Consider the following 14,427-nt stretch of genomic DNA (forward strand, 5'->3'; position numbering starts at 1 on the left):
ATGGGCAAGTACAGGTGAATCATAGAACAAACAGAAGCAACCATTCTTGGGAAACAATTGCTTTTCGTCCATGTTTCTGTGTTAGTTCATTATTGCTGAAACTTCCCTCTTTGGCAGAGACTTTCTTTTTCTTTCTTTTTTTTTAATAATAATTTTTTATTATGTTATGTTAGTCACCGTACAGTACATCCTTAGTTTTTGATGTAGTGTTCCATGATTCATTATTTGTGTATAACACCCAGTGCTCCATGCAATACATGCCCTTCTTAATACCCAGCACTGGCCTATCCCATTCCCCCACCCCCTCCCCTCTGAAGCCCTCGGTTTCTTTCCCAGAGTCCATAGTCTCTCGTGGTTCATTCCCCCTTCTGTTTACCCCCTCTTCATTCTTCCCTTCCTTCTCCTACCAATCTCCCTGCTATTTCTTATGTTCCATAAATGAGGGAAACCATATGATAATTGTCTTTCTTTGCTTGACTCATTTCACTTAGCATAATCTCCTCCAGTCCCGTCCACGTTGCAGCAAATGTTGAGAAATCGTTCTTTCTGATAGCTGAGTAATATTCCATTGTATATATGGACTACATCTTCTTAATCTGGCCACCTATTGAAGGGCATCTCGGCTCCTTCCACATTTCAGTTATTGTGGACAATGCTGCTATGAACATTGGGGTGCATATGGCCCTTCTCTTCACTACGTCTATATCTTTGGGGTAAATATCCAGTAGTGCAATGGCTGGATCATAGGGCAGCTCTATTTTTAACTTTTTAAGGGACCTCCACACTGTTTTCCAAAGTGGCTATACCAACTTGCATTCCCACCAACAGTGTAAGAGGGCTCCCCTTTCTCCACATCCTCTCCAACATTTGTTGTTTCTTGTCTGGTCAATTTTTGCCATTCTAATTGGCATAAGGTGGTATCTCAATGTGGTTTGGATTTGAATTTCCCTGATGGCTAATGATTTTGAACTTTTTTCATGTGTCTGTTAGCCATTTGTATGTCTTCATTGGAAAAGTGTCTGTTCATATCTTCTGCCCATTTTTTGATTTGATTATTTGTTTCTCATGTATTGAGTTTGAGAAGTTCTTTGTAGATCTTGGGTACCAGTCTTTTATCTGTAGTGTCATTTGCAAATATCTTCTCCCATTCCGTGGGCTGCCTCTTTCAAAAACACTGCACTTTGGGGGTCGTCAGCACAAGAGCAGAAAGAGAAGAAAAAGAGGAGGGACGGAAAAGTCAACAGAAAAAATAAATTTTGCATATCCCACTCCAAAACAAGCCTCCCTCAACACAATGGGAAGGGCACAGAGGGATTATGTAAGTGTCATTTAAGGACCATGAGCTAGAGATTTTAGGCAAACATGGTTCAGGGTGAACTTTTCCTGATTAGCAATATAATTAGCCTTCGCTATGATTATAATAATTAATAGGCCAAGAGTTCAGGATGTGTATGTTTTGTTCTCTTTGACTGAAGCTACAACAATAAAAATTCCAACGTGCATTCTTTTCCGAAAGTTCCTAAAGCTGAAATGAAGGCACAGCCTTATCTTCTACATGACGAACTCATCTCTGATTTCAAAACTGCAAAATTCTTTATCATAGGATGAATTCACTGCTGAGAAGCCTCAAATGATGGGGTGATGCAAGTTGTCCTGCTTGTGTTAAATTATACATTTGCTTAAAGCTGAGGTAAAGTAATCCCCCAGAGTTTGTTAAAATATTTACATTGCTAATTAGTGTAATGGGACCAGTAGATTCTATACACGATAGCTCTGAAAAGCAGGAAAACCAGGAAAGCAAATACTAAAAAAAATAAAAAAAAGGACAGGATCCACCTTTGGAAATAAGTGTTCAATGTTTACAGATGCAAGACATCTTTTCCCCCCCAAGTCCATCAAATATGTGGTTTTTACACCTCTGAGGGTACAGGCTTTGATGCTTAAAAACATATGCAGAGACATCTTTCAGGCAGAGCAAATTAGAGCAAATCATTCTAGCCTTTGCTGTGGGTGGATCTCCCTACTGGTGGAAACAGTGCCAACTGTGGATGAGCAGCTGAGCTGGAGGGATGAGCACTAAAAACTCGCTTCTTGTGGTGCCAAAAAGAAATCGATGCCTAAATGTTCATCTGATGCTACAAAGCCACAAAGTCCCCATTACCTTCAAGAAAAAGAATGAGATCATCATCCTTCCTTCCATACGTATCTGTGACCCTCTTTGTTGATCGTGACCCTGAAAATATAATTAATTCCCGTTTCAACAAATTCATCTGTACAACGTAAGACATCGAGAACTGACTGTGCCATATGCCCACGAGGCTCTTTGCATCTGTCATTTACTGTAATCCTCACAAAACCCTGACTGGCAAGAGACTGGCATTTCCATTTTACAGAAAAGTTAAGTGAGGCTAAGAGAGGTTGAGTAACTAACCCAAGATAGCACAGTTTATAAGTGGTGGCCTCAGGGAGTGAGGAGCAAGTTTATGTGCAGTTGAGTTTTATAGAGTATGGGATACGTTGCAGACTTTCTTATTTTAAAACTTGCCTAAAATAATAAATTCTAATGGGATAGCTTTGTTTTTTAAATCTTTTAAATTTTTAAATTTTTAAAAAAGATTTTATTTATTTATTAGCGAGAGAGAGCAGGAGAGTGAGAGAGAGAGAGAGAGAGCAGGAGCAGGGGCAGAGGGAGAGGGAGAAGCAGACTTCCTGATGAGCAGCAAGCTGGATGCAGGGCTCGATCCCAGGACCCTGGGATCCTGACCTGAGCTGAAGGCAGACGCTTAAGGGACTGAGCCACCCAGATGCCCTCTTTGGTTTTTTTTTAGATACTTTGTTTACAGACCATTGTTCAGGTAAGAAATGGGGGACTTAGATGTGCCAAACTGGTTGATTGCCTTTTAAAAAAAATTCTGGCAAAATACATATAACATTTACCATTTTAGTTATTTTTAAGTGTACATTTTAACCACATTGAGTACCTTCGTACTGCTGTGCAACCATCACCACCATCCATCCGCAAAACTCTTTTCATTTTGTGAACCTCAAATTTTGTCCCCATTGACAGTAACTAGCATTTTCCAATTGGCCTCGGGCACCACGAGAAGCAATAGTTCTCAGTGCTCACCCCTCCATTCTACTTTCCGTCTCTGTGAATTGAGTATCTAGGTACCGCATATAAGTGGAATCATATAGTATTTGCCCTTTTGTGACTGTCTTATTTCACTCAGCATAAAGTCTTCAAGGTTCATCCATGTTGTAGCGTGTGTCAGAATTTCCTTGCTTTGTAAGACAGAATATTATTCCATTGTGCACGTATACCACATTTTATTTATCCATTCATCCATCTGTGGACACTTGGATTACTTTCACCTTTTGCTTATCAAGAATAATGCTGCTATGAACGTGGATGTTTGTGCAAACATCTCTTCAGGTCACTGCTTTCAGTCTTTTTGAGTATATACCCAAGAGTGGGGTTGATAGATCAAATTATAATTCTATTTTTAATTTTTTGAGGCACTGTCATACTATTTGCCACAGAAGTTGTACCATTTTACATTCCCACCAACAGCGCACAAGTTTTCCAATTTTTTCACATCCTCTTCAACATCTGTTATGCTGTTTGATAGTAGCCATTTTCATGGTTGGGGGGTGTGAGGTTGATTGCCTTTTAAGCATAGCTTTGCTTCTGCATAGAAAGGTAGGACACTTCATGGATATCTCAAAATATCCTCTCCATTTACTAACAACTGAATCTGAAATTCTTTGCAATGTGTGAATCATTCAAGGCTCTCAATAGAATGGATATTAGCTATTAGTGATTAATAACATTTGTGAAATTGTTTTCACATATGTTTAATTCTTACAACATTTCTGTGAATTCAATATTATTATCCCCATATATATACACATGAGGAAACTGAGGTCTGAATTGTTCAAGAGCTCAGAAACTCAAACTCAGACCCTCTTGCTCCAAATCCTGGCTAGTCCCACACTGATGGAGGCTGGAGAGTTGGGAAGGGTGTTAAAAGAGGAAATTATTATCACTGGTTAAAAATTATTGGGTTATTGGGGCACCTGGGTGGTTCAGTCATTTAAGCCTTTGACTCCTGATTCTGGCTCGGGTCATGCTCTCAGGGTCCTGGGATTGAGCACTGCATCAGGCTTCTCACTCACCAGGGAGTCTGTCTGAGGATTCTCTCCCTCTCCCTCTGCTCCTACCCCCCCCCCACTCACGTGCTCTCTCTCTCTCTCTCGAATAAAATAAATAAATCTCTTTTTAAAAAATTATTGGGTTGATGAGTAGAGAGCAGGACCTGAGGGAGTGTGGCATTTGGCACTCCTAATTCTGATGGTCAGGTTTAAGCGAAACTAAATTCAAGTGAAGGATCCCATGACCCGAAGTGGGGGAGCTTTCAGAGGAGAAGAATGTTGGAGTGAAAATTGAAGAAAACTGAATATAGTCATAACCAGTTTTACTCTTTTGTAGAGGGAGGGCTTTGCCTTCTTGCAGACTTGCTACCTACACACCTCGAAACACTGGGCAAGATTGTTTCTCTCCCTCTCAATTTTTGACCTGAAAATCAAAGACCACTCTCTTCCTTCAGGAAAAATCAAAGCATTTGAATCTGTAACATTTTCTAAGCTTCTTGGAGAAAAATGCTTACTGTATTTTATTTACTTGATTTAACTCTGAAAAATGACAAAGATAATTAAACATTCTTTCTATGTTTAACACAGAATTTGAATATTTAGCATGAAACGCTGAACATGTAAGTGTTAAACTCCCTTTAGAAATTATTATATTATAGCTCCAAAATTACTATGGACACCATTCATTTAAAAAATAAACCTTTAGTAATGTTTGACGCTTTAATAATGCAATTTTAAAAATCGCTTCAAGATCAGTGTTTTGTGACAAGTTGGACAGTAAGAAATAAAAAGATCAGACATTATGACCACATTCACTTGTTCATTACCTAATCGACTGACACTAAGAACTTTAGAATATGGATAACCATTTAGTAACCCACCAACTTTATTACTTAAATAATTTGGAAGAATGGAACAGTAATATGTTGAATTCAGAAATGAGACAAAACTAGAAACATGAATAAACAGAAAAAACATAGGGAAGGATGTAGGAATAAGCTTTAGAATGGTATAATACAACCAGGTATCCCTAATAAAAATCATTTTCTAATAGCACTTTACCCATTTCAAAGTATTTCCTAGTTACATTGACGTATGCCAGCGGTGACTGAATTCAGCCATTCACCATGACCACTTTAAACCATAAGTTTAAAACTAAACAAACTTCCAGAATCATGCTCTATCTACACGGCTACACATCACCAGTGACATTATACGCATTTGTTCCAAAAAAGATTGTGAATTAGGCAACATAAAATACCAAGAATGGAGCCTTACTTAAAAGTCTTTAAATAAAAACAGAGATAGTACCTATGTCTTTTGGTGAATGTGATATGGAAGATTATTTCCATGGCTCATTATACTTACCTGGCCACATGCCTCCTCAGCAAATGTTACTCAATTCTCTGGCTCATGGAGGGAGATCTAATTTCTAGAACAGTCTTGGAAGTGAGGATATAAACTTTGGTCATTCCCCAAAGGTTTGACTCTGGTTAATGGCGATTCTGGAGAGTTGGACATCTCTAAAAGTTATCCTAAAAGAACAAAGTTTGATGAAAGTACTTCGGCAAAACAGGTCAAGAAAAGCCCCAGAATACCAGACCAGGTAGACCAGAATACCAGAACACCATCCTCACCAAATATCTCTAAAATTGCACACACATACACACAAATATAGACAGTCACAAAGATTTTGTCTATAAAATGAATTTCATTGTGTCTATGTAAATATAACATACATATCAGGGATGATTCTTACTTCACTCAAGATCACAAATATTTTTAGAATGAACAGGTAGCAAAGAAGAAAAATTAGCCAGGGGAGAGCCTCTTAAGAAGTCTGATGATAAGGGAAAAAAGCAGTGTAGGAAAGGGTTTTTCTTATTTTTAGGCTAGTGGAGATCAGAGCAAGAGAAAGGAGCCAATAGACAAGGAGCAACTGAAGATCGTGAGCCAATCTACCTTGGAAAATAAAATATACAGCATATGTTAGGTACATACATCATGCCCTGTGCAAATGGCTTGCCGTAAATTTTCTCAGATAACTCCGAAGCACGGACCTTCTTTTTTTCACCCTGCAGTACCATTAAAGCAGCTCTGATCCCATCATATTAAATTTTTGTTTATGTGTCTCCTCGAAGGCAGAGACCATTCTTTATCTGTTTTTGTGTCCTCAGTGCTTAGCACAGGATAGAGTTCGGTTTGGCAAATTGAATAAGTGACTGGATGGGAAGACAGGAGAGAAGAGGCAGAAGCAAGGAGTGAATCCAAGAGAATGCAAACAAGGCAGGCTCCCGAACACACAGGCACTAATAGCTTGTGGAAAGGTAATGTTAGTGTTCAGGAACATGGGTAAAAGACCTAGAGAGCAAATACGTAGAAAAAATTTGAAATGAAATGGAGAGAGGAACATAAAGGGAAGGTGGGCCAGTGCCTTACAGTGCTATTTGGCAGAGTAAAAAGGTACATACTGAGAGTATGTACTGTTGCACGTGTGGGGGTCGACGCCAGGTCTCCCAGAAAAGAGAAGGATTTGGTAGCAGGAAACTATAAGGAGAGAGTGAAGACGTTTCTGGGTACCCAAGAGGAAGGGTGATGGGGAAGTAGTTGAAGTAAATTCAATCACAGGAGCTAAAAATCTTTTCTCCCACAATGGCTGGCAATTCAAGAAGGGGGACTAGCAGCAAGCTGAATGGTGCAGAATGTCAAAGAAGGAAGCCATTATAGGATGGCAACAAGCTTATTAGAAGTCTAGTCTGGAAAGATGGCAGGACAGAACGTCACTCAACGTGGCCCCACTCTTTCTGATTCATTCATTTTTTCTGGATAAGCCAAGGCTAGAAATTTCCAGTCTCGTGCCCTTCTCTAAAAGTAGCCAGAGCCTCTTAAAAAATTAGGCTGATTAATTTTCAGAGGGTGTTTTATCCCAAGGAGTCAGCTTTGATCACAGAAACTGCTATCCTTAGCCCAAACCACATGCTACAAAGAGACAAAACAAACCTAGCAGTGAGAGGGAGGCTGACTCACGGAATGCGTGCAGCCTACCGATATGGCCGCCATCAAATTGTCACCTCATTTTGATTGATCTGGGATCCCCAGGTTTCCTTTGGTGTCAGTTAGGAAAAGCTTACAGTCAGGAAATTTCTGGCCCCCCTGTGGGGTGAATTACACAGAAAAATATATCAAAACATTAAAGTTTAAATAAGACTGCTCAGCTAAATCTTATTATTGCTCCCACTAGAGAAGGTCAACTGCTTGTTTACTTCACGGTATTTCCACGGAGAGGGCACAGCAGGTCATGATGATCCAACAGGAGCACCTCACATATATTAACCTTAATAGGCTACGTATGTTTATCCGGGTGATATTTCTTCCTCTGTGATTACGAACTATCTTTTGGATTCTTAAACACTTTCCATAGTTAGTACCCGATCGTCTGAGTCTTTCTGAGAGTGAATACAAGAAACGATCACACTTGACACTTTGATCCAGAACCCCACAGCCCCCTTTGCTCAAAATCATTTTTGTGCTGGCAGCTACCCGACTTCAAGATGCTGGATATCACTGCTACTGGTGAATAAGCATCTGAGAGGCAAAATGAAGCTGATCAGGAGCCAGTCTTTGCCATTAGCAATCCACCCTCCATCACCCTCAATCTCTCCTTTCTTTTTTCCCCTTCTTTAACTTGTATTCGTGTCTTTCTTTAAAAGGCTTTGTTATCTTATTAATACTATGATTGTTCTCAGTGATCAAGTGTTTATTTCCTCCCTATTAAAATAGGGGCGCCTGGGTGGCTCAGTTGGTTAAGCGTCTGCCTTTGGCTCAGGTTATGATCTCAGGGTCCTGTTCAGAGGGGAGTCTGCTTCTCCCTCTCCCTCTGCCCCTCTCCCTGCTGTCGTGTTCTCTCTCTCACTCGCTCACTCTCTCTTTCAAATAAATAAAAATCTTTAAAAAAAAATTAAAAATCTACCCATCTGTGTAGCACTGTGCTATGTTCCCCCAATGAACAGAAAAGTTAATGAAATGGCTCCTGCCTTCGAATAGTTAATAGTTATGTGTCACATTGTGCATTTTTCCACATGGTTGTTATTTTCCTCTAGATTTTCAGTAATTCTTTATATGTTTTGGATATAGTACACATTGTGACACAATTCTGCCAAAAGTCTGTTCATGTCCGTTCCCATTTTGCTACATGTTTTCTTGTCATCTTATCGCTTTATAATTATTCTTTATGAATTTTGGATATAAACCTGATGTCAGTTACATGTGTTGAAATTTCTTCTTCCAGATTGTGTATTTTTTCCTACGTCCTTTATAAAGTCTTTCGGTACATTGGAAATTACAACTGTAATTTTTCCAATAAGGAGTTACTGCTTTTGTATCTTGTTTAAGAAGTCCTTCTCCATATCAGTAATAAGGATATTCACCTACATGTTTTACATTTTATAATTTTGTAATTCACATTTGTAACTGATTATTATGTATGATTTGGAAAGACTCCAATTTTTTTTTCATATTGATGAAAATTTGCCCAGGTTAACTTTTGTAATAGTCCATTTTTCCCCCTACTGATTTGAAATGTCATAAATAAAGTTTCTAAATAAATGGATTTTTTCCCCTAGGTTCTTTAAGTCTACTCCATTGGTTTATTCGTTACTTATGTGCCAATGCTACTGCACAGCTTTGAAGGAGCCTACTTGGGTATAAATCCTCGCTTTCCTATTTACTCTTTGTATGGCCTTGGGGTACTAAACCACAGTTATTGCTTTACTTGGCTCATCTATAGAACTGTAATAAGACCCCAGTTCACCTCACAGTCATTGCTGAGTTGTTTTCCATTTGTGACTTTAGGGTTTCAGGCCTTTCTTGCTCTCTTAGTAACTACCATGCCCCTCTGGGGTTCTACTGTCATTATGCTGCCTCTCCTGATCCTGGGGTCTGGGGAAATTCTGAGAAGATGTTGAATAGCAGTTGCTATTCTCCCACTACCTTCTTAACATCTATCCAGGATAGGGGGATATAAGTAGGCCTGAGTCCCCAGATTTATGTGGGATTTCTGTTCCCAACCTTATCTGTACAGCCCCTCATCTTTTCTCTTTATGTCAAGGAGCATTGAACACCTTAGTGAATGCCTTAGGGAAATAGCACCAAATAAGAGAAATTCTGGGAATAAATCTATTTTCAAATAGAATTTCAAATATATTATTCTGCTAAATAACTAATAACACATGTTCAGAAAGATCTTCGTATGTTTCAAAGTAATTATTCTACTGCATTAGCCTGCATTTATTTATTTGTTTATTTATTTATTTATTAGAGGAGGGGGAGAGGCAGAGGGAGAGGGAGAGAGACTCTTAAGCAGGTTCCATGCCTAGTGCAGAGCTTGACTCAGGGCTCCATCTTACAACCCAGAGATCATGACCTGAGCCAAAATTGAGTCCAATGGTTAACCGACTTAGCCACCTAGGCACCCCATAGTCTACATTTAAATACAAGTAGACAAAATGATTTATTTTCTAACTATTTTGAAGAAACAGGAATCTTTATACTTCTCAATTTGACTATTACGTAAAAACACAGTTTCCAAAATTCCCTGTAAAAGTGCTGTCCACAGTGCACCTGGGTGGCTCAATCAGTTAAGCATCTCTCTTAAGCTCAGGTCATGATCTCAGGGGCCTGAGATGGAGCCCTGAGTCAGGCTCCCTGGCCAGTGGGGAGTCTGCTTCCCCTCTCCCTTTGCCCCCCCCACCCCTCCACCCCCCACCCCCACTCATGCTCTCTCTTCTTTCTGAAATAAATAAATAAAATCTTTTTTTAAAAAGAAGGGCACTGTCCACATATTAGTTTACCAAACTTGGCTTTTAAACAAAAGTTAACTTGAATTTTTAAATGAAAGGACTATTATTACTTTTAGGTAAAAGTTTTTCATCTGAAAAGACAAATTTGGGTTAATTATTCTGTCTAAATTATTCATTGGTATAGCCAGTTAATGAATTTGTAGAGCACTTAGATATTTTCTTAGGTAAGATGTGGTCCATATATACAATGGAATATTACTCAGCCATCAAAAACAATGATTTCTCAACATTTGCTGCAATATGGACTGGACTGGAGGAGATAATGCTAAGCGAAATAAGTCAAGCAGAGAAAGACAATTATCATATGGTTTCACTCATCTATGGAACATAAGAAGTAGGATGATCGGTAGGAGAAGAAAGGGAAGAAGAAAGGGGGGGGGTAAACAGAAGGGGGAAGGAACCATGAGAGACTATGGACTCTGGGAAACAAACTGAGGGCTTTGGGCGGGGGAGGGATGGGATAGGTTGGTGATGGGTATTAAGGAGGGCACGTATTGCATGGTGCACTGGGTGTTATATGCAAGTAAATCATGGAACTTTAAAAAAATAAATTAATTAATTAAAAAAAGATATTTTCTTAGGTAAAGATTATAACTTAATTTGATAGACACTAATTCCTGAGAAGTTCTTACCTATTAAGGCTTATTAAATTGTACATAATGAAAGATATTCCCTGAAAAGAGATGAATCTATGCCTCTCATATCTTTAAGGAAAAACCATCTTTTTTCCTCTAGTGGTTTTGTCACCTTTTAATTCTGAGGTATGCTAGACACTCACTTGTATCTCACTACCGAGGATTTGTGAAATTGTTGATACAATCTGTCTAAATTTGATTTCACTTTAATAGATCCTTTCTTTGCTAACTATAAATTGTAGAATGGCTTTTAATGCTTAAAAATTTGACAAATTACTTCTTTTCAAGAATCTCAACTATTTAAGAAACACCTTTTTACCCATCAACCGGTCTTAACTACAGTCAGAACACATCCCTTATGGGCATTTGATTTTTTTAGGTAGTTTGAATCCTTGTAATTATGCTGTTGTTGACCATGACAATAATTTAAGTATGCACATTCATGGGTATTAATGGAGTTAGGGTCCAACTATAATTTCTGTCTCTTATTCTCTGGGTGGCAGTTCCAACATTAGTTTGGTTTCCACCTTTGTTGTGTTGGTTGGGTCTACCTGATGCGTACCACTTTGGCTTTAATCTAGCTAGGATTTGGCTAGTGATTTATAACATAGTTCAGTTCTTGAAGCTTTTGTTAAGCTCCTGCGGGTGTGTTTAGAGCATGCTCAGCTCGTGGCAAGTCCAGGACTTCCGAGTTCATAAAGTGAATGGGAGATCACCTTCTTTAGCACTGTTATCTCTGGGGTTACCCACACACGTTCTGCCTCCAGGGGCCTCTTTCCCCGCTTCCTCTGGACAGCATAAGGTTTTCTCTCTTCTCTCAGGGTTTTACATGTCAGAGTGCTGCCACAGCAAAGCAGTTCCCCAGCTGGGGTTGGCCTTGGGACTGGGCTGGGAGGTAAAAGGGAGAGGAAAAAGGAAAACCACTAGGGATTCCTGCCACACTCTCTGGCACTCAGAGGGCCCTTCTGGTCCTCTGACTAGACTAGGGAGTTTCTCTCTGAGTTTTGGCAGCACATTTCTGCCAGCGGGCCTGCCCACAGGTCAAGGCTGGGCTGCAAAGGAGGGAAAAGCAAAGCAAACAGGGATTCTGACCCCTATTGCAGATCACTATTCAGGTTTTAGCCGCAGCCCCAATAAGTTGGCTTACTTGATCAAGGCTGACACCAGATGTTCTGGATCTTGAAGAACACATGTGGAGACTGACCACATGGAAGAGGAAATTGAACCAAGGCTCAACTGTGTCCACCCAGTGCAGCTGCTCTGGTAATGGGGCTCCTTCTCAGCAATGCTAATTACATTAAAATTGAAAAGCCACATGAAAGGAAATAAGAAATAACTGGAAGCAGAACTGTGTGTAGTCTGTTCAGTTCCATCTTAAGGGAAGCTCTGAGGAGGAATTTGGGACAGAATTATGACATAAGCAAAGATGGAGGCCCTGAGGGAAAGAATTTGAGAGAGCTTCTAGGGAACTGCTGGGTCTCTCCCGACCCAGTGGCTTTTGGATCATGTCAGTGTAAGCAACAAATTAGAGGTATGCATATTCATATCATTCATATTCATATGCATATTCATATCCTGTTCCATTGGTCAGCATAGCTGTGAGGAGGAAGCTCAACTAGGAAAAGGTGGCTGTCCCCCCTTCTGCTGCTCTGGGTGATTTGCCTTGGAGCTAAGCCCCAGGCAATGTGCTGCTTAGATCTGCTTCCTGCCCCCAGGGTGGGGCCCTCCACCGAGGGCATTGGAACAAGAATTTGCTATGGATTATAGTCTAAGCCTGATTATATCTAAAATCAGCCTTCAAAATTTTTTTTTTTTTATATTTTGAGATAAAATTCCAATTACAGTCCTATTTGTTTATGGGTTGGTACCTTGTTCTTATCATTTACCATAAAGTTTTGGTCCTAATTTCTAAGTGAATTAAACCTGAAAGTCTTTTTTGTCAGTACCTGTTATCCTCAATGCAGGTCTTCCATAACTACCATGTGCCAAGCACCATCCTAGGGATTTTTGCATAAATTACCTCCTTTACTTCTCAGAGCAACATATAGAGCTCAGAGAGATTTTGCCATTTGCAAAAAAGCCAAGCTGAGATTCCAATCCACAAGTATTGTTTAACCCTTGTGCTTCCTTTCAATGTCACGGGAAACAGACCATTGTTCCCTTGTACTCTATTTGTCTTCTACAACCTCTGGTGTCCAAACACATTTGCATCTTCCTATCACTAGTTTTTGTCATAAAAAAAAATTGAGCAACTTGTTTTTGGAAACACTCGACAATTATTTGGAATGTCAAGAATGTTGGCCACTGCCAGACTTTAATTCCTTAGGGAACCCAAGAGGGTTTGCTTTTACAAAGCCACTGCCATTGATCCCTATCATGTATCAAAGGGTCACCATGATCTTTGACATCTGGTTCAAAGCCTGGACATTTAGCTCCTAACTGGGCTGATATCTAGCTCAGGGCCTGGCTGTGCAGCCTTCCCAGGAAAGGAGAGAGGGGTAAGAGCAGTGCTGAGAGGTAATGCATGTCAAAGAAATAGCAGGTGGACTGGTAAGCGTGGTTATCAACTACTCCCCATGTACAGCTACCACCCCACTGGGGAGCTACACAAGGCTGAGCAGGAACTACTCTCTGAAACGGGAGACCCCAGTGTGGTACATGGTGGGCAGAGTAGCTGTGAGCACAAGGACATGCCCTTGTAGGATGTCATGACCCGATCCCCTTGCTCTCATCTTCAGAACCTTGGGGCCTGGAGTGCCCAGGCCCTGCAACCTGCTGCTTTCTCCTCCTACATGCACTCACCCAAGTTACCCCGCCGGGTCACGGTCTCCCACCCATCCCCAGCAGCACCCATTTCCTAAGCCCCTGCACAGTACCCAGCCTCCATCATCACCTCCCTCCCCTTTAGCCCTTCAATCATTTGTGGGCTCTGAGCCCACTGTCCACTCCCAAGCACTAATGGGAAGATTTTCTTTCTGGGGTGGAAGGGTGGCTGGGAGACAGAACTTTGCCCTTTCCGTGGGCATTACATTTCTCTAGCCCTCCCTGCGCTGGCTTCGGAGTTGTTTCCATGATGACAGGACTTGTGTATAGAATTCAGTATATATATTATATATATAAATAAATATATAAATAAAATGTTTTGTGGCTAAAAATAATTTATATATATATAATTTCAAATACTTTATAAATAAAGTTGATCTGTACCTTGTTTTTTCCTTCAATTATCTGCATTATGTAGAAGCAGCTTCTCTACTATTGAGACGTTCTGATCAACGGCAGCATAGTGGAGCGCGGTACTGCCATTACCGTCTGTAAGATTCGGATCAGCACCATGTTCTTTTTTTTTTTTTTTAAGTTTATTTATTAATTTTTTAAAGTTCCATGATTTATTACTTGTGTATAACACCCAGCAGCACCATGTTCTAAAAGGATAGTTACACAGCTCTCTTCTTGGCACTGCACAGCCTGTCAGTATTATACCAATAAAGAGAGTGTAAATTCTGAGAATTTAAAGTAAACATGCCACAAGTTTCACCAATTAGTTATGTTTAAATGCAATAAATTTTCATTCCAAGTAATTAAACCAAATCCATCTCAGGCAGACACAGCTGCTACAATATACCTTTATTAACAGGGTCCTATCTTCTTTATCATAGAGGTTAAGCTGGCAATTCCTGTCTGCTAGAAAACTCACCACATCTGGATGGCCAGTGGCACAGGCCAAATGGAGAGCAGTCCTATGAAAGTGAAAGAACTTTTTAGGAAATTATAGTGCACTA

The 14,427-nt window shown here is 40.0% G+C and overlaps 1 protein-coding gene across 1 annotated transcript in view; it reads right to left on the minus strand.

The window, feature by feature from the left end:
• Positions 1 to 10,119: 10,119 nt before the first annotated feature.
• Positions 10,120 to 14,427, minus strand: part of LOC123000103 (putative ankyrin repeat domain-containing protein 20A5) — a 388,417-nt gene continuing 384,109 nt past the window's right edge. Inside the window, exons 6-8 of the mRNA XM_048216721.2 lie at positions 14,271 to 14,385; positions 14,068 to 14,113; positions 10,120 to 13,981 (exon numbers count right to left, since the gene is read on the minus strand). Coding sequence (XP_048072678.1) covers positions 13,866 to 13,981; positions 14,068 to 14,113; positions 14,271 to 14,385 — 277 coding nt within the window. The 3' untranslated portion in view covers positions 10,120 to 13,865. The remainder of the gene's footprint in view (positions 13,982 to 14,067; positions 14,114 to 14,270; positions 14,386 to 14,427) is intronic.

Source organism: Ursus arctos, unplaced genomic scaffold (assembly GCF_023065955.2).
Source record: "Ursus arctos isolate Adak ecotype North America unplaced genomic scaffold, UrsArc2.0 scaffold_26, whole genome shotgun sequence".
Classification (NCBI taxonomy): Eukaryota; Metazoa; Chordata; class Mammalia; order Carnivora; family Ursidae; genus Ursus; species Ursus arctos.